General features: G+C 46.8%; 1 protein-coding gene across 2 annotated transcripts in view; it reads right to left on the minus strand.

Moving 5' to 3' along the window:
- Positions 1 to 631: 631 nt before the first annotated feature.
- The window catches only part of ATXN7 (ataxin 7), a 120,837-nt gene continuing 102,561 nt past the window's right edge, over positions 632 to 18,907 (minus strand). For both annotated transcript variants that reach the window (XM_040408620.1, XM_040408619.1), the window contains 6 exons: positions 18,229 to 18,311; positions 16,401 to 16,669; positions 15,138 to 15,336; positions 14,923 to 15,044; positions 10,090 to 11,005; positions 632 to 2,233 (listed from right to left, as the gene is read on the minus strand). In XM_040408620.1, coding sequence (XP_040264554.1) covers positions 2,216 to 2,233; positions 10,090 to 11,005; positions 14,923 to 15,044; positions 15,138 to 15,336; positions 16,401 to 16,669; positions 18,229 to 18,311 — 1,607 coding nt within the window. In that variant the 3' untranslated portion in view covers positions 632 to 2,215. The remainder of the gene's footprint in view (positions 2,234 to 10,089; positions 11,006 to 14,922; positions 15,045 to 15,137; positions 15,337 to 16,400; positions 16,670 to 18,228; positions 18,312 to 18,907) is intronic.

Raw genomic sequence — 18,907 nt, forward strand, 5'->3', positions numbered from 1 at the left:
CTGCACATACTCTATAGACAGCTGTTGGCTGAGCAGATGTTTATTGCCAAAGGGTTAGGGGTTAAAGGACATTTGTACCTATGGCACTGGCTGACCTGTTACATGTGCGCTTGGCATCTGTGTTGGTCCCATGTTCATATGTGCCCGCATTGCTGAGTTTTGATATTTGCAAATGAGCCTGTAGGAGCAACGGGGGCGTTGCCATTACACCTAGAGGCTCAGCTCTCTCTGCAACTGCTGCAGCCCCTGCACTTTAATTGACCGGGCCAAGGGTGATGAGCTTTTCACTGCCTGGCCCTGTCACAGTGGAGAGGACGCGGCAGTTGCAGAGAGAGCAGAGCCTCTAGGTGTAATGTCAACGCCCCCGTTGCTCCTAGAGGCTCATTTGCATATAAGAAAACATCATTTTTCTCAGCAATGCGGGCACATATGAACATGGGACCAAACACAGATGCCTTCAGCTGCCAAGAGCAACAGGTCAGCCGGTGTCATAGGGACAAAACTGCTGACGGAGGGCCTTTAAATCAGCTTTAATGAGGGTAATCTCTCCTGCAATTATAATAATTTGTATTCTAAAAGGATCCAGCAACAGCAGCAGCTTGTCCATGGTTTCCAGGTAGGAATACATATGTTCTAGGCTGTACATGTTACAAATGAACTTAAAAACAGCAAAAAAAAAGATAATGAAGATATGATACAAAGATCGGCCAGCGATCGGGCGGATTCTCAAATTGTGTCACTAGAGATGCACACAGTAGTCATTGCATACTAAAAAACAAAACAGGATCTGACGCCTCTCCTGACACGTCCGTTTTGGCAAATATTTGTATTCCCCACAGCATAACACAGCAGTGTCTCTTTCCTCTGTTATTCCTCCTGGAAATGCATAGAATAGACAAGTGGGCATTACCATTAACATGCAATGGGGCGTTTCGCTACAAGCTCCGATCCGGTCAGCGCTGACTGGACAAAGGTAACTCCCCAGTAACAAGGGCACCATCTTACGGGCGCTTAAAGGGGATGGTTTAACAGGACGCCACTCATAGGGTATCAAAACTAAAGCGATTACCCTGGGCCTGCTGAAATCTAGCTGCCTGTGTGCGACAAACCCATAGCCAATGATATTAGTAGCAAGCAGACATGGAGGTCTCGGCAAATGTCCTCCAGCGTCAACACTTCCTGGTAACAGAATCAAAGCTTTGTCGTCGTCGTCGTCCCCTCCCCATCCCGATTGGTGATCGTGGACTCGCGGTCTACAAGAAACATGGCTGATGGGTCTATGGCGGTCAGGACTGTCATTCCTAGAATTTCCCAGTCTCCAACCTTTATGGCAATTTAGCAGTGCCTTAGCCCATAGGCTGCGCAGTGACTGAATGGGGGTGTGATGTGACCCAAAAAAACAAAACAATGGCTGCCAGACCGCCAACAGGTGGCAGTATGGGCAGGGAATGCGGCATAACCATTCACTAACCGTTACGTCTAACTGTGTGGTGAGCTTTGGCATCTTTACCAAGTTTTTATTTTTATTTATTTTTTGCTCATCTTTACTTTGGGTTTTTTTTGTTTTGTTTTTTACCAGTACAATCACCGTAAAAGTTTAGAGAACATAAATTTTAGTAAATCACGTAATTTGGAGAAAATATCATTGACATTAAAACTCCTCAAAGCTTCTTAGCACGTGTAACCTGGAAAAAGGCGGCCAGCCCATAGTCTTTATTATTAGAATTTTTTTATATATTTTCTTTTTTTTGTAATTGTGCTATTTTAGTAGTTTTTTCTTCCTTTCTTTCTTTTTTCCACTGGAGCATTGCTGTAAAAGAATAAAGCCATATTCCTCTCCTGGTGGCGGTGGTGTCCACAATGATGGGCATCAGAAGACGTCATTCCTGTCAGAAAAGTTACAGTGAAGTTTTTCTCCTCTCTCGCACGGGCCGGAGGACATGAGCTCGCGCTCGACGCAAAGTGAGATCTCGGGGTTTGTAGCAGGCGGCTCAGTCCACTAACACTGATAGAAGCGGCGATGGGACTGACTGCTACAGACATGGCTTCGTGGGGGGGATATTCCTCTGTCCAGCTGACAAAACTCAGAAAACACTCCACACACCTGAGGACCACGGAAAAGGTTGAGAAAACTCAAAGGCATCTTGGAGCCCACAGAGCCAGCTGGAGGTTTGTGATTGTTACCGTAGTTGTCCAGTTCCTGGAATTACTACTGTCAGGGACGAGCCTTTGGCTGGAAAACAGAAAGAAAAAAAAGAGTAAGAGACGAGATGAAGCAAATGTAATGTGACCCCCCCTCAGTACACAACAAGAAGCTGCCGGCGGGGCCCTCGCACCCCTCGGGGAGTTGTCTCAGACACTTACACTGACCCAAAAGCGAAGCTGGATGTTTCCATGTGGCGGTAGAAAAAACATAGATTCAGCTAGTTTTTTAACAAATTATGGCCAAATACACACACGCTTTTTTTGGTGCAAAAAATATAAAAAATCCAGCACCAGCTAAGTGAATGAGATTTGCCAATTTGATCTGTTGTACGGATTTTAAAATCTGCAGCATGTCAACTGCCTGTGCGATCCTGCACCTTATGTAGAGTGGTTTTCCCCGTAGACTTCAATGGGGTTGTTAACAGAAAATCTGCACCAAAAACCACATCAAGTCCACAATAAAAAGTGTTTTGTGTGTTTTTTTAAAAGCAGATTTCATGTGGATTTTCAGCAAAGAAATATGCAACAAGTGCCAGTACCCTTTGGCTATGCGCACATGGATAAGGCTACTCTCAAATCTGCAGAGGATTCGGCAGAGGATCTGAAAACCTGAAGTCAATGGGCGCCTGATCCGTTTTTTTTCCTGTAATGAAAAAAAACTGATCAGGCACCATTGACTTAGGCCTCATTCACACGACCGTTGTGTGTTTTGCGATCCGCAAAACACAGATGGCGTCCGCGTGCATTCCGCAATATGCGGAACGGCACGGACAGCCATTGATATAACTGCTTATTCTTGTCCGCAAAACGGTCAAGACTAGGACAGGTTATATTTTTTTGCGGACAACGGAACGGAGCAATGGATGCGGACAGCACACGGAGTGTTGTCCGCATCTTTTGTGGCCCCATTGAAGTTAATGGGTCCGCATCCGAGCCGCAGTTTGCGGACCAAAACAACGGTCGTGTGCATGAGGCCTTAGACTACTTTCACATCTGTGTTTTTGCTAGATCCGGTAAATAATACAACCGTCTGCATCCGTCGCATTATCTCTAAAATGAATAAGACGGATTCGGCAATAAAACCACTGTAAGTGAATGGGCGCTGAATCCGTTTTTTTTCATGTCCGAAAAGATGGATCCAGCACCATTAAATTACATTGTCCTTCACGCCGGATTCGTCTTGATCAGAATCACATGACGCACACAAAAAAAAACCCAAAAAACGCTGCTTGCAGTGGTTTTGTGTCCGGCATGTGAATGCAACAAAACAGAATGGAATGCATCCTGGTGCACCTAGTTCTATTATGTTCAGTTTCGTGAAGTGTTTTCCTCCGGGTTTCAGATCCTCTGCAAGATCTCAAAACCGGAAAGGAAAAACGCAGATGTGAAAGTAGCTTAAGGCCACTTCCACACTTGCGGCAGAGTGATCCGGCAAAACGTATGCCAACTGATGGCATTAGTAAGACTGATCAGGATCCTGCCTGATCAGTCTTAAAAATGCATTGAAATGCCGGATCAGTCTTTCGGCATTTATTTTTTTAACCTTTTTTTCGGTCTGCGCATGACGGATCTGGCATTTTGAATGCCAGATCCGGCATTCAGGCAAGTTTTCTCTTTTGCCTGATCAGTCAAAATGACTGAACTGAAGACATCCTGATGCATCCTGAACGGATCGCTCTCCATTCAGAATGCATTAGGCCTCTTTCACACTTGCGTTGTTGGGATCCGGCATGCACTTCCGTTGCCGGAGGTGCCTGCCGGATCCGTAACAACGCAAGTGTACTGAAAGCATTTGAAGACGGAACCGTCTTCCAAATGCGTTCAGTGTTACTATGGCACCCAGGACGCTATTAAAGTCCTGGTCGCCATAGTAGGAGCGGGGGAGCGGTATACTTACAGTCCGTGCGGCTCCTGGGGCGCTCCAGAATGACGTCAGAGCGCCCCATGCGCATGGATGACGTGATCCATGTGATCACGTGATCCATGCGCTTGGGGCGCCCTGACGTCACTCTGGGGCGCCCGGGGAGCCGCACGGACGGTAAGTACACTGCTCCCCTGCTCCCCTGCTCCCCGCTACACTTACCATGGCTGTCAGGACTTTAGCGTCCCGGCAGCCATGGTAACCACTCTGAAAAAGCTAAATGTCGGCTCCGGCAATGCGCCGAAACGACGTTTAGCTTAAAGCCGGATCCGGATCAATGCCTTTCAATGGGCATTGATCCCGGATCCGGCCTTGCGGCAAGTCTTCAGGATTTTTGGCCGGAGCAAAAAGCGCAGCATGCTGCGGTATTTTCTCCGGCCAAAAAACGTTCCGTACCGGAACTGAAGACATCCTGATGCATCCTGAACGGATTTCACTCCATTCAGAATGCATTAGGATAATCCTGATCAGTATTCTTCCGGCATAGAGTCCCGACGACGGAACTCTATGCCGGAAGACAATAACGCAGGTGTGAAAGAGCCCTTAGGAAGAAACGGATCAGTTCTCTTCCGGTATAGAGCCCCTAGGACGGAACTCAGTGCCGGAAAAGAAAAACGCGAGTGTGAAAGTATCCTAAAAGGTTTACAAACAGAAAATTAGCACAGATTTCAGAGCATTTCCGCACCACAAACCGCATGTGTCACTTGCAGTTTTTGATGTGGCTTTTCAGCAGATACCCACCACTGCATTAAAAACTGTGAAATCTGCACAAAAAAATAAATAAATAAAAAATTCACACAAAGAATTGACATGCTGAAGATTTCAAAATCTGCCTGGCTGGTCAATTTCCACACGGAAGCAAAATGTAACCTGAGATTTGGGTAATCACATTTACTTTGCCGGTACTGTATTACGCTGCGTTTTTTTTGCTCTAAAAAACTGCGTGTAATGGACAACAGGGACTTCTATACGGAGTGTGAGGAACTTTGATGATCGTTTCAGTAGTGACACTTTGACACTTGAAATCCAGATTGCACCCCATAGACATTATCGCCTCGTTCACACACCCTGCTGTTTCTTTTCAAAAAAGAGATCAGATTTTTTTTTCCCCAAGATAAGTCAGGCTCACATTCTGGTTGTCACGCAACGAGCTCCCACTATAAACCCCTAAAAACAGAGTTATGGGGGCTGCATTCTGAGCCCGGTATCCGACTGAAAAGAACATCTGGGAGGAGCACTGTGACGACAGCCTACCAGATACTGTCAGCCAATAAACAGTGCTGAGAACAGTGATTGGCCGGGAACAGCACGAATGTCCTTTTCAGCTGGATACCAGGCACAGTATGCAGCAAACCGAAGCTCTGGAGGCTGTACAGCGGGAGGGTGTTAGCACCCACTAGTTTAGCTCGCAGTGAACCTTTTATAAATGCCTGCGTCAGTCAGGTGAACGTACACATTATTAAAGGGACTGTCCAACCCTTTGACAAGTTAAATGAAGGAGTCACTCATAGTATCCCTGGGACTGCAAAGAACACGTGGTAGTCAAATATGTTTGGTATCCATTCGCACAAAATCACTGCAAAACTCTTTAGGAAGACCGCTGCTATAATCACCATATGACGGTGATGTGTGAATATACCAGCGGCAACGTATGAACACATTGTAATAAGGGATGATGTAATAGACTGGAAGCTCAACGCTGATGCTCATTTCCTCCTGACCATGCAGCGTCTTTTTTTTTTTTTGGGGGGGGGGGCAGAGAACATTTACCAAACGCACCATTTCTCTGATTTTTTGAATGCCGAGATTTTCCTCTCGCCGTGCAAATCCGCTCATAGGCAGCGGGCTAATTTAATCGGTCTTTGCTGACTAAAGTGATCAAACTGGGACTGGATAAGCGGAGGCTGGTGCACGGCAGATTATGCTGACTGTACAAGCGTCACTCCTACCCAGCGGAGAGAAATAATTGTCTGGATGATGTGCCAGAAACAAAATGTCATCTACGCGTTGTGCAATAAGAGGCAGCACAGCTTGAGATCGCTGGGAGCCGTCAGATGAGGAGTGGATGGATTCAGACGCCGCCCAGCAGCAGCAGCTTCTTTATTTTTTTGCCTGTTGTAGAGTTTTACGTGAGAATAAAGCCGCTCCAGCACAAAGTGGGTTAAATAGCTGCTCGGCTCATTGGGAAATATCTGTTACCATAGTGATAGCTGCTCGCGCCCAACACCTCCCTCCCTCCCCTGTCAAGTTGATGACCGTCTGTGCCATCAGCCAGTCCTGCTAAAAGGGGAGCCGATAGCCGCGGTCCATTTGCAGTTCTCTGTCCATGTCCGCAGGTAAAACGACGTGACTGCAAGCAGCTTACTGGCACCATGGCCGCTGGAGCACGGAGACTATGTGCAAGGCAAGACAATGCATTCTGATTAAAGACAGTTGCTATTTAAAGGGGTTGTCCACTTTGTGCATGATTTTCTGTATTTTCACATATTAGTGTGCAACGGCATAAGAACCTGCTACATCACCTCCGGGCTTACCTTGGGCTGCATGGAATTGCCCCGTCAGTGCCCATGGGTAGTGACATGAACAAGTTCTGGCATACACTGCCCTTCCGACATGGCGCTTCATCTACTGCAGATACAGGGCAGGCAGGAAAGCGGAGGGCGTCTTGTATCTGCACTGAATGCTTTCAGGGCAGTAGAAGGTACAGGCTCCATCTTGGATAGGCAACTGATGCCAGGGGTGATTTAGCGGGTGCTTATGACATTACACGCTAGAGTATGGCTTCACAGAAAAGTTGACGACTCCCTTAGGCCCCATACACATGTCCGTATTTTGGGGCTGGGTCAGATCCCCATTTTTTGCGGATTGCACACAGACCCATTCATTACTATGATCTAGGACTCTGCTCACATCTGGTTATATGAACACATTCACTACATAAATACCAAGGGGCTCATTTATCAACCAATATAGGCCCCTTTTTGACATATATTAGGTTCAGATCTTGTCAGCAAAATATGCATGGGGATAAAACTGATCAGTTCTTTTCCGGTATTGAGCCCCTAGGATGGAACTCTGTGCCGGAAAAGAAAACCGCTAGTGTGAAAGTATCCCCTTTCCACGCCGCTCACACAAGTGCAGAGAAAAGGGAACGCGGCAGGGGCATGCAAAAGGGCGGGCCGGCAGGGCCATCCTAATTATCATTTTCTACACCCGTTTTCTGCGCAGAAATTGGCTTAAATCTATGCCAGCAAGGGAGCTGGTGTAGGTTTAGGCTTGTTGTACGCTGCCGGAACATGCGCCTCTACATAACTTAGGCGCATCCACCGCCAGCGCAGGGGTATTAAGACTGGCATATAAATCGCCAGCCTTAGTTAAAGGGGTTGTCTCATCACAGACAATGGGGGCATATCGGGAACGGAGCCCCGCAAGGTGGTGGCTGAAGGACTCCGGTCTGGTTACCACCAAGCCGGCTCCCCATAGAAGTGAATAGAAGCGCATGACCAGCCACCGCTCCCATTCACTTCTATGGGCTCGACAAAAATAGCCGAGCCAGCGCTCGGCTATTTTCGCCGGCCCCATAGAAAATAAATGGAGGGCGGCTGCAAATGCGCCCTCCTTCACTTTTGGGGCTCCATTGTCTATATAGGTGCGACCCACACCTATAAGACAATGGGGGCATATCCTAGCGATATGCCCCCATTGTCTATGATGAGACAACACCTTTATTGACCCCACAAATGTCTCCCATAGACCCTATGCACTCCGCATATGCCAAAATCATGTGCTTTTGTCATACGCAAGGCTGAAAGCGTGGTATTCTGCACTCTTCTAGGTAAAGGGATAAAGCAGTATACATTTTTTGTTTTTACGATGCAAGTCAAGTACATATCTACCTATACAATAAGATACCTAAAGGGCTTGTATAGGAGGTATATGCCAGTGAACAATCCCAATCTATACCTCTGAATGGTGATGCCCTTACTTCCTCCTCACTCCGCTGAGAATACATGCATGCTTCGACAAGCGTCCATGCATATGGAGATATACGGCCACCTTAAAAGGGAATCTGTTACCACGATTTAGGACTATGATCTGTAGTATTACATGAGTAGTCCTGCAAACAAGGAGTCCCAATTTCTATTTTTTTTTTTTTTCCTACTGCCCCCCCATTTCTCCACTGTCAGCATTTAAAGGGTTTGTGCCATCTGACATGTTGATGGCATATAGCTAGGATACACCATCAAAGTCCGATAGGTGCAGGTCCCACTTCGGAGACGTGCACCTATCACCAGAACATGCCCCCCCAAAAGTGAAAGTGTGCACTGCAAATATGCAGAGTATCAAAATAGCCGAGCGCTTGATAGGTCATCAGTATCAGATTGGTGAGGGTCCAACACCCCACACCCCCGTTAATCAGCTGTTCAGGAATAGCTCTGGCACTGGAACTACACAGCTCCATCCATTGTGTACTGGACGGAGCTAGGAACTGTAGTGCTCTCTCAGTTAATCGAAGGAGCGCTGCAGTAACCAGCTCTGTCCACTACACAATGCAGCGAGCTGTGAAGTTCTGGAACCGATTTCTGGCACCGGAGCTACTAGGTTATCAATTGTCCCCATCCACGACAGGTCTGTTTTAGTAACTACTTGCATTCTCAAGGTAATAACAATTCTGGAGCATCATGACTATGTTGTGCCATTCCGCTAAATTAATTTACAGCAGTCAGCAATAAGGGTACAGATGGGTGTTACCACTGGTATGTCCTATCACAGTTTGACATTATCAAATCAGTGCTGCCAGTATCAGGGATGCACCCACAACTGGTTACACCCATCTGTACCCTTACTGCTGGAAAGTCACTTATAACATTCTAGTAGAAATAATAGAGGAACGGCACAACAGAGTCATCAGAGTAGATGCAATGGGGATGCAAGTAGTTACTAAAACAGACGTCAGAAGAGGTAAGAGCATATCCAAGTCCTGGGGAAACCCCTTTAAAAGGAATCTGTCGCACAATTCTGGACTATTCTCTGCAGTAATACAAGAGTAGTTTTTTGTTACTGGCCCTCATTTCCCCCACTGCCAGTGCTCAAATACACAGTCCAGACTTCTGTGCCCTGCTAATATAACGGAGAGGACTCGTGTGCATGCACAGCAGTCCTGACAATGTATTTCTGCACATCTGGGTGGCACATCACCTAGGACAGGTCACCCATGTCAGGTAGGTGAGGGTACCATGGGACCGGCAAAAATAAGCAAGCCAGCTATCTCCAGCGTTTCCATAGAAGTGAATGGAGTGATGGCCGCACTTGCATGTGGCGCTCTTCATTCACTTCTAGGGATAGGTCATCCATTGTTGAATCCTGGAGAGACACTTTAACAAAAGATTTTGCTTTGCAGTGAAGAGTTCAGCAGGAAAAGGGGGAAAATGTGGAAGTAGAGCCCTACCGAATTTGGAAAATCTGACAACGAACATGCACAGTGTTCTACTGTTTTCACTCATAATCCCTACATAGAAGGCAGCCTTCATCATTCCCCCCACACCAGGTTTCTGGAGTCAAAAAAGGTACAACTATTTGAATGCCGTTGCACCTAAAGCTAGGCACAAGTGGTGTTTGTACGCCACCCATGCCACTTTCCGAAAAAGGGGGCCCGGGACATTTATCGTCAGTTTTCTGTCTTAAAAGAAGACTGAAATTTAGCTGCCATGGATTTCAGTCTAGGAGCACAGGGACCCGGGGGGTGCGCCTAAGATATGACGAAGCCTCCGCCTCACCATAAATTAGACACGTTCTATCATAGACCTGAGTAAAGTGTTGGGTCTAATTTACAACAGCCGAAACTGCAGAGGTGGCGTTGTACCGTCACCTCGAAGATCAGACTGTTTGCAAATTTTGGCAGGAAATGCGTGGGCGATCACTCACAGAGATCCAGCCTAGTAAAACAAGTCACAATCTCTTACCTGATGACGAAGTGAATTATTGGTCAGCGTCGGCGTTCCTGAAATCCTGCTATTGTGTTTTGTATGAATGTTGTTGACTGGCGGCAGTTTGGCAACCTTTCCGGATTTGCTGTTGTTGGTGATGCTGCTGGGACCAGCTGAGGACTTTCGCTTTTTCCCTGCAAACTTGTCCAGGGAAGCATGAGAATGAGGAAAGGTGTTGTGCGAATTCACAGCTTGGTCACCGGGTTGGTGAACGAACGGCCCGAGTGAAAGCGTGGAGTCACTGCTGTTCATAACGACACTCATGCGCTTTATGGATTCTGCAGGGTTCCCCGTCGGAGGACCCCTCCCTGATTGGTCGTGTTTAAGACTCACAGATCGATTGTTCACAAAATTGAGGCCGACACTATGCGGACTGCCGTGGGACAAGGTTGTGCCGGGAGAGTGGTACGTTCCAGAGTTCACCACACAGTTTTTCCTAAAGGACTCAGTGGAATGGGAAGGGGGGTGCGCTAGCAGCTGGGGTGGGGAGTTATTTTTCCGTTTCTTTCCTGAGCCGCTGCTACTGCAGTTCGTGCTGCTGGCGGGGGGTTCCTTAGGTTTCACAGCCTTGTTGGATTTTAGTTTTTGAGGTTTGCTGGAGACTGGGCTAGGCAATGAGGAAAGCACTGACGGTGTGGATGCTGAAGAAGACACTTGTCTGGATTGCATACTACTGGTGGGGTCTGTCGCAGTGTGAGTGCTTAGTGTAGCTCCTTGTGAAAGGACTTTGTCCACAGACGTACAGGGAGAGGTCGCGGGGGTCAGGGGAGAGGTAACTGTGCTGGGCGAAAGGAAACCAGTGTTGTTCATACTCTGTAACACGGGCGCTGAATTTGTGCTGGTCCGGTGTGGAGCATGTGTGGATGAACTGCTAGACGCTGGAGGAATTTTCCTGGCAAATAAAACAGAAGACAAGTGTCAAGAAGACGGCTTAGACACTCTGATCCCGTTCCATTACCTGAAGTGCTGCCAGCCCCTACACTTTGATAGAGATGTGGATATCATTTTTGATTAAGTAAGATGAAGGCATCTTCAACAACTTGATGTACTGCCATATCTAACTGGGGTTCCTCAGGATTGCCTGTCCTGTGACAGGGTTGAATGAGTCGGATTCCCTTTTGACGCTCTGAATGAAATTTTCCTGCTATGGCCACCTATCCACTGGCAACTTCCACTATTTCCACTGGAAAACATGAATTAAGGACCGGGATGTCAAACTCCTGGCCCTCCGCCTGTTGCAAAACTACAATTTTCATTATGCCCAGACAGCCTATGGCTATCGGGGCATGCTGGGAATTGTAGTTTTGCAACAGCTGGAGGGCCGGGAGTTTGACATCCCTGATTTAGGACATTAGTAGTGGTGGAAATCATGGCTTCTATATCTGAACCAATGTAATCCTCAGATACGTCTGACTGTTGTGTCCTTCAATTCCTTAACGACCAAGCTATATGTTTTTTCAGCGGTCATTGAGGAGTCCCATGGGTGCTCACCTGTCTGAGCTTCTGCTCCAACAGCGAGGATCAGGGGAACCTCCGACCATTTTTAAAGGCTATGTACACATTTGGGGGCAATTTTTTTTATTTTATTACTGCATTGTACTCATTTTGAGCTAAAAAAAAGACTTTTTCAATTGGTCTTCATTAAAAATGTTGAGCCCCTTTCTCTGTACAGCCTTGAGATTCTCTAGTGACATGCTCTGTATTTTTACTCTGTTCCATCAGGCAGCTCTGACCTCCTAAACACTCCTTATAGCTCAATTCTTATCTGACTGAAAAGTGGCTTAAATAAGTGTTGAGGACCTTTTAGTAATTTAGAGATAAGGTTTATTAGATGCAGCCACAAAGTGAAAGTATGATTTACAAAGTTAGACAAACAGTTAACAGAATGTCTTAATATTTTTAATAAAGACCAATTGAAAAAATGATTCTAAGCCCAAAATGAGTAAAATGCAATCATAGAAAATTGAACCCGAAAATGTACATAGCCTTTAACTATTTGACCCCTGTGGTCAGGTCAAGAGACGGCAGCATGATCAAAGGAAGCCCTGCAATCATGTAAGTGGGTTTCACTGTAATGCAAAAATGGACCTAAATCTGGTGCAGGTCTAGACAGCCGGTCTAAAGGCCCCCATACACATTATTGTGTATTGTTAGCTGAACCTGCAGACTTGACTTTCAATGGGTCCGTGGAAAAAAAAACAAAAAACGGAAAATGCACCATTTTGCAGCCGCATCCGTGTTACCTGTCCTATTTCTTTGACAGACAACGGTTCACGGACCCATTCAAGTCAATGGGTCCGTGAAAAAACACGGGTGCACACAAGATTGGCATCAGAGTCCGTGGTCGTAGGCTACTTTCACACAGACGGATCCGCAGATCCGTCTGCATAAAAGCTTTTTCAGAGCTGAGTTTTCACGTCGTGAAAACTCAGATCCGACAGTATATTCTGACCCAGAGGCGTTCCCATAGTGATGGGGACGCTTCAAGTTAGAATATACTACGAACTGTGTACATGACTGCCCCCTGCTGCCTGGCAGCACCCGATCTCTTACAGGGGGCTGTGATCTGCACAATTAACCCCTCAGGTGCTGCACCTGAGGGCTTAATTGTGCGTATCATAGCCCCCTGTAAGAGATCATGTGCTGCCAGGCAGGAGGGGGCACACCCCCCTCCCTCCCCAGTTTTAAATTCATTGGTGGCCAATGCGGCCGGCCCCCCCTCCCTCCCCTGTAGTTAACACATTGGTGGCCAGTGCGGCCGGCCCCCCTCCCTCCCCTTTAGTACTGTAGATTCATTGGTGGCCAGTGGGCCCCCCCCCTCCTAATTAAAATCTCCCCCCCTATCATTGGTGGCAGCGGAGAGTACCGATCGGAGTCCCAGTTTAATCGCTGGGGCTCCGATCGGTAACCATGGCAACCAGGACGCTACTGCAGTCCTGGTTGCCATGGTTACTTAGCAATTTTTAGAAGCATTATACTTACCTGCGAGCTGCGATGTCTGTGACCGGCCGGGCGCTCCTCCTACTGGTAAGTGACAGGTCTGTGCTATAAGCAATGCGCCGCACAGAACTTTCACTTACCAATAGGAGGAGCGCCTGGCCGGTCACAGACATCGCAGCTCGCAGGTAAGTATAATGCTTCTAAAAATTGCTAAGTAACCATGGCAACCAGGACTGCAGTAGCGTCCATGTTGCCATGGTTACCGATCGGAGCCCCAGCGATTAAACTGGGACTCCGATCGGTACTCTCCACTGCCACCAATGATAGGGGGGGGGAGATTTTAATTAGGAGGGGGGGGGGGGGGGCACTGGCCACCAATGAATCTACAGTACTACAGGGGAGGGAGGGGGGGCCGGCCGCACTGGCCACCAATGAGTTAAATACAGGGGGCAGTCATGTACACAGTTCTTTTAGTATATTCTAACCTGAAGCGTCCCCATCACCATGGGAACGCCTCTGTGTTAGAATATACTGTTGGATCTGAGTTTCACGATCTAACTCAAATCCGATGGTATATTCTAACATAGAGGCGTTCCCATGGTGATGGGGACGCTTTAAGTTAAAATATACCATCGGATTGGAGAAAACTCCGATCCGATGGTATAAAAGGGACTCCTGACTTTACATTGAAAGTCAATGGGGGACGGATCCGTTTGCAATTGCACCATATTGTAATTCAGGACGGATCCATTTGGCTCCACACGGCCAGGCGGACACCAAAACTACTTTTTTTTCATGTCCGTGGATCCTCCAAAAATCAAGGAAGACCCACGGACGAAAAAACAGTCACGGATCACGGACCCCGTTTTTGCGGACCTTAAAAAAAAAACGGTCGTGTGCATGAGGCCGAAGACAAAGTGAAGAGACTGGTCCCCTCTAATGATAAGTATATGAGCTGTGCCTCGTGTGTGTGGGTAACAGAACCGGCTGGGATTTCGCAATCACTGAATGGCCACAAGCTTTGCTTTCAAAATTGGACATCATTTTCTCTTCTCCTAAAATGCAGGAGGAAGCCAAAATATCGGGTAATTATAAATTCTGCTGCAGTAGTAGAATGCAGATAAATGGTTTATTCTTTCTGGTGCATGCGAGAAACCGGTTTGCGAATGTGTGGTGTGCCATGCAGGAAGAAAGTAGCGCGTGTATGGCGTGTTTAAAGGGAAATCTGTCACATGGGTGATCACTAATAAAGTAAAACTATGCGCATGTAGATTAACACCTCCTTCCCTCATGTACCTTTCATTTGGCGTTTTTTGTTTTCTATCTTGTAAAAATCATCTTTGTATGATATGCAAATTAGGCAGTAAGGTGCCCAGGGAGGCGTTATTTTCTTTCAATGGTGCCCAGGAATGCCCCCCTCCAGTGCCCAGGCCCGCCCAAGCACACCTCTACTAGGCTGAGCCTCCACATCCCAATCAGCGCCGTTGCCGCCCCTCCCCTGCTGCGTCAATGACATGAGGTAACACCACCTTCAGGTTTGCAGAGAAATCTTGCGCCGATGCATGCCCAGTAACACATTTGAGGCTGACCTGTCTTCGGCACTGCACCTGCACCAGTACGCAGGAGATTTTGGAGCTCTGAATCAGCTCGGACTAAAGAGATGCTGTGAATTTAATCAGCACAATATTTTGCACCAAAGTAGTTTTTAAAGGTATTTTTTATTTTTTTTTGCACCTCTGAAGACTAATAACCTAGAAACCTACAGAGAGCAGTTACTGACATTTTAATTGCAGGCACTTTACTGGGCTTCCCATAGTCCGATGAGATTTGATCGGGAGCATTCTGTCTGTCCTCCACCATCCAACCTACCTCCACATCTGGGAGTTCAGATGTTTGTCCACCATGAAGTTAAGTGCACATCGGATGTGGTCCCACCGCTTGTCAAAGACGTAATATCCTCTTCCAATCTGTCTGCTACCAAACGAGCAAAACTGAAAACACAGAACATTTTTTTTTCTCAATTTCCTCATCTGCACCCTTGTGGGGGTTTCTATTGGCACACACAGTATTTCGGTATTACTTACAGCTGCTGGTCGAGGGTGGTGGTCTGAATAATGACAGTCCAGTTTTTCGGCGGGTTCTTCTTTCTCGTCCCCTTCCCCCTCGTCGCTCGACAAGCGGGAGGATGGCTCAGCCGCAGGTACTACTGGTTGTGGAGATTCGTGCACTGATGGTGAGCCACTGGGAGCGTTACCACTGTGCTGCGCTGGGTAACCCGATGGCCTGGAGACCGCCATGACGACACACAAAAACACAAGACATAAATATTTTTTTTTTAGCACAGACGCAAAAGTAAACATAAAAGCAATGACAGGTAAAAGTACATGCCCGATTGCCTACAACACATTTAAAAAATATTAAATAAAAAGCATGAGAATGATAATAATGTGGAAGCATAATAATGTTCATGGGGCCTCCAGCCATAGCGAATGATCACTAGATTTTCCCACTCTGAGATCAGTATAAATTATTTTTATTGCTCACCAGTGATCAACTTATATGTGCAAAAAAAGTAATATTTCCGAATGCATTTTGTGGTGCAGGCCAAGACTCATCAGGCCCAGGCTCCATTTATCACAAGAGCTCTGCAAGATCAGACTGCAAAATAACATACGTATGATTTTCTGTCACTCGGGGCTTTGTTTTTGAAGGTAAAGATATCAAAACTGCACACTCTCCTAACCATCATAGACACCATAACTGTAAAAAGGACATGCCCGTCCTATAAAGTGATTGCATAAGGCTAGCATAAGCCATCAATTTACGATTAAGTGAAGGCCTGACCTCTGGGACTCCACACAATCACATCTCCGGCATTGTGATCCGGCAGCGAGTTCCATCACAGAATGCCGGGAATTGGCTGGAAACAAACCGCAGCATGGAGCGGTTTCTGTCTGGCTGATTCTTGGCATATTTGCCGGATCCCATTTTAGTTAATGGGGTCGGCAGGCATTCCGTTTGCATCCAGCAGTGCTGGATCCGGAGAATTCTAGCAGGCTGTTCTCTGCCGGAAATGTGAAACTAGCCTTGACCAACGCTGCGGCCCGTTAAAGTGTATCCCTGCCTCGGCTACCGGCTGTGCAGGGAACTGCAGTGCGGCCCCGTTCAGGTGCTGTGGGCTCTTCAATCTGGGGAATCCTGGGGGGGTTATGTGATAATTTAATAGATCAACAAGTCGGAAATCTAATTTCATCGTAGATGAGAATTCAGAAGCGCCAAAAAATGGATGAAGATGAGGCAGAAAGCTGGAAATGTGATAAGAAGAGAGGCTGGAGTGTAAGCCGCACCTTGGAAGACTGGGGTTGTGAGGCTTAGCCTTGCTGGGTACCGAAGGCTTCACTTCAGGGGCAGAAAGTCCATGAGAATTTTGGTGCGTTTCCTGGGAAGATTTCGAAGGTGAGGGATGCGGTTCCCTGAGCGCAGGCGTCTGTTGCTGTTGTTGCTCAGCTTGACGTAGCAGTTCTTTTTCCCTGGTTTTACTTTTGTGCTCGGCTAATAACACATCAAAACCTTTCTTGCGCCCTTGTACTGCTCTCCTGTAGCCTAAGGAATGTGTCTAGAGGGAGGGGAGGAACAAAAAAAATTAAAAAAGATTAAAACACACATACTGCATGGTATCGCCACAAAGTGCGGAGCGTCGGGTACACAGCAAGAAAGGAATAAATACAAAGTATTCTGCCAAGAGGAACGTATAGAAAACTCCCACGTTGCCACCATGAAAGCCTCTTAAGAGTATGAATATAGCGTTAAAGCCTAAATCCACTTACAAACCCACCTTTCTGTAATCTAGTAACAAAGACATACCTCGCCCCCCGCTGCTGCGCATTTAACCCTCACATCCCCCTTCTCATCTTCTGATGCGTCCTATATCATGGACCATGCTGTCCATACAAGTAAGGCTACTTTCACACTGGCGTTTTGGCTTTCCGTTTGCGAGATCCGTTCAGGGCTCTCACATGCGGTCCAAAACGGATCAGTTCAGCCCTAATGCATTCTGAATAGAAAAGGATCCGCTCAGAATGCATCAGTTTGCCTCCGATCAGTCACCATTCCCCTCTGGAGGTTTTGGTGTCCGTCTGACGAAACTGAGCCAAACGGATCCGTTCTGACACACAATGTAAGTCAATGGGGACGGATCCGTTTTCACTGACACAATAGAAAACTGATCTGTTCCCCATTGACTTTTAATGGTGTTCAAGACGGATCCGTCTTGGCTATGTTAAAGATAATACAAACGGATCCGTTCTGAACGGATGCAGACGGTTGTATTATCTGAACGGATCCGTCTGTGCAGATCCATGACGGATCCGCACCAAATGCGAGTGTGAAAGTAGCCTTAGGGTATGTTTACATGTGGCCGACACGCAGCACATTTTCTGCTGTGGATTTCCACGCAGAGTTACAGTCTCAGCAAAGTGGATGGGATTTTAAGAAATCTCATCCAAAGACCGCGCAAAAATTCTGCAGAGGAATTGACCTCATGCTGCGGATTTCACTCTTTGCAACAGAAAAGGGTGTATTCCAAAAGGCAGCCCATGTGGTTGTCGCGGTTTTTGCAGTGGATCAGTGGCACAATCCGCATAAGCTTTTCCATATGGACATAACCTAAGAGCACATGCACACTGCGCAGATTAAACAAGGATGTTTGTGCAGCAAATGCACATTTTAAAAATCTCATCTACACAGTGCAGATTATTTTTCCACGCAACATATCAAATCTTTGGGGCGGATTTTACACTGCGGATTTCATTCTCTTTTAAGCAACGGGTAAAATCTGGGGCACATCTGCGACAAAATCTGCAGGGGACACGTGACGCAGAAACAGCACGAAAATCAGTATCACGTACAGTTAAGTGTGCGGGTATCCTAAAACTCTGTTCACATGTCGTTTTGGCCACGTCGGAGGTATACCTCCCTAGTATCCCCCGTCGTATACAGTGATATATGTTGGCCAGTGACTGCGGTCATAAAAAAATAAATAAAAAATGCCAAAAAGCCCTTTTTGCATAGGGGCCTATGGACTCAAAGTGTACATCAGGAAGCACTCTGGATGTATACCTCAGATGTGAATAGGTCCAAGACTAACCAGGGCGACCCAACATGGGACGGACTCACCTTGCATGTCAGAGATCTAGTGCACGGCTTCTTTGTCTCAACATCGACAACTCCACAGTGTATATCGGGGTCAAACTCTCGATCTGTACAGATAAAGACAAGGCATCAATGGAACATCACAGGAAAGTGATACCGACCTAATGCAATAGGATATCGACCTAAACGAGATCAAGGGAAATGTACCACTTTAACCCCTTAAGGACCAGACACCATTTCTGTCTTGGCATTCTGGCCTATAAAACTTTTTTTTACTTTTGCGTTGACATGATCGAATAAGACCTTGATTTTGGCGGGACATGTTGCATTTTCTATTACCCCCCCACCCCCAATTTTAGGGTAAGCAAATATTAGTGTTTAATTTTTATTTATTCATTTTTGGGGGAGCACACAAAACTCCACAAAATGCCAAATATGTCAGGGTAATTTCACGTCATACTGCAGGTACATGAGCTTATTAGGGTACACTAACAGTATGCCTAAAAGGGGTTCTCCGAGATTTTTTATTTGACATGGAGCAAAAAAATTAAAAATCCTACTCAACTTTAAAAATTCCTGCCTGTCCTCGACACCCAATCCCCACTGGGCCTAGAGTGGTTACATACCGTTCATCGTTCCTGTGCCCGCTGGCCTCAGCAGTCATGCTTATGCGCAAGTGACCACTGAGGCCAGTGAGTGGCTG

This window comes from Bufo bufo, chromosome 9, assembly GCF_905171765.1.
Source record: "Bufo bufo chromosome 9, aBufBuf1.1, whole genome shotgun sequence".
NCBI lineage: Eukaryota > Metazoa > Chordata > Amphibia > Anura > Bufonidae > Bufo > Bufo bufo.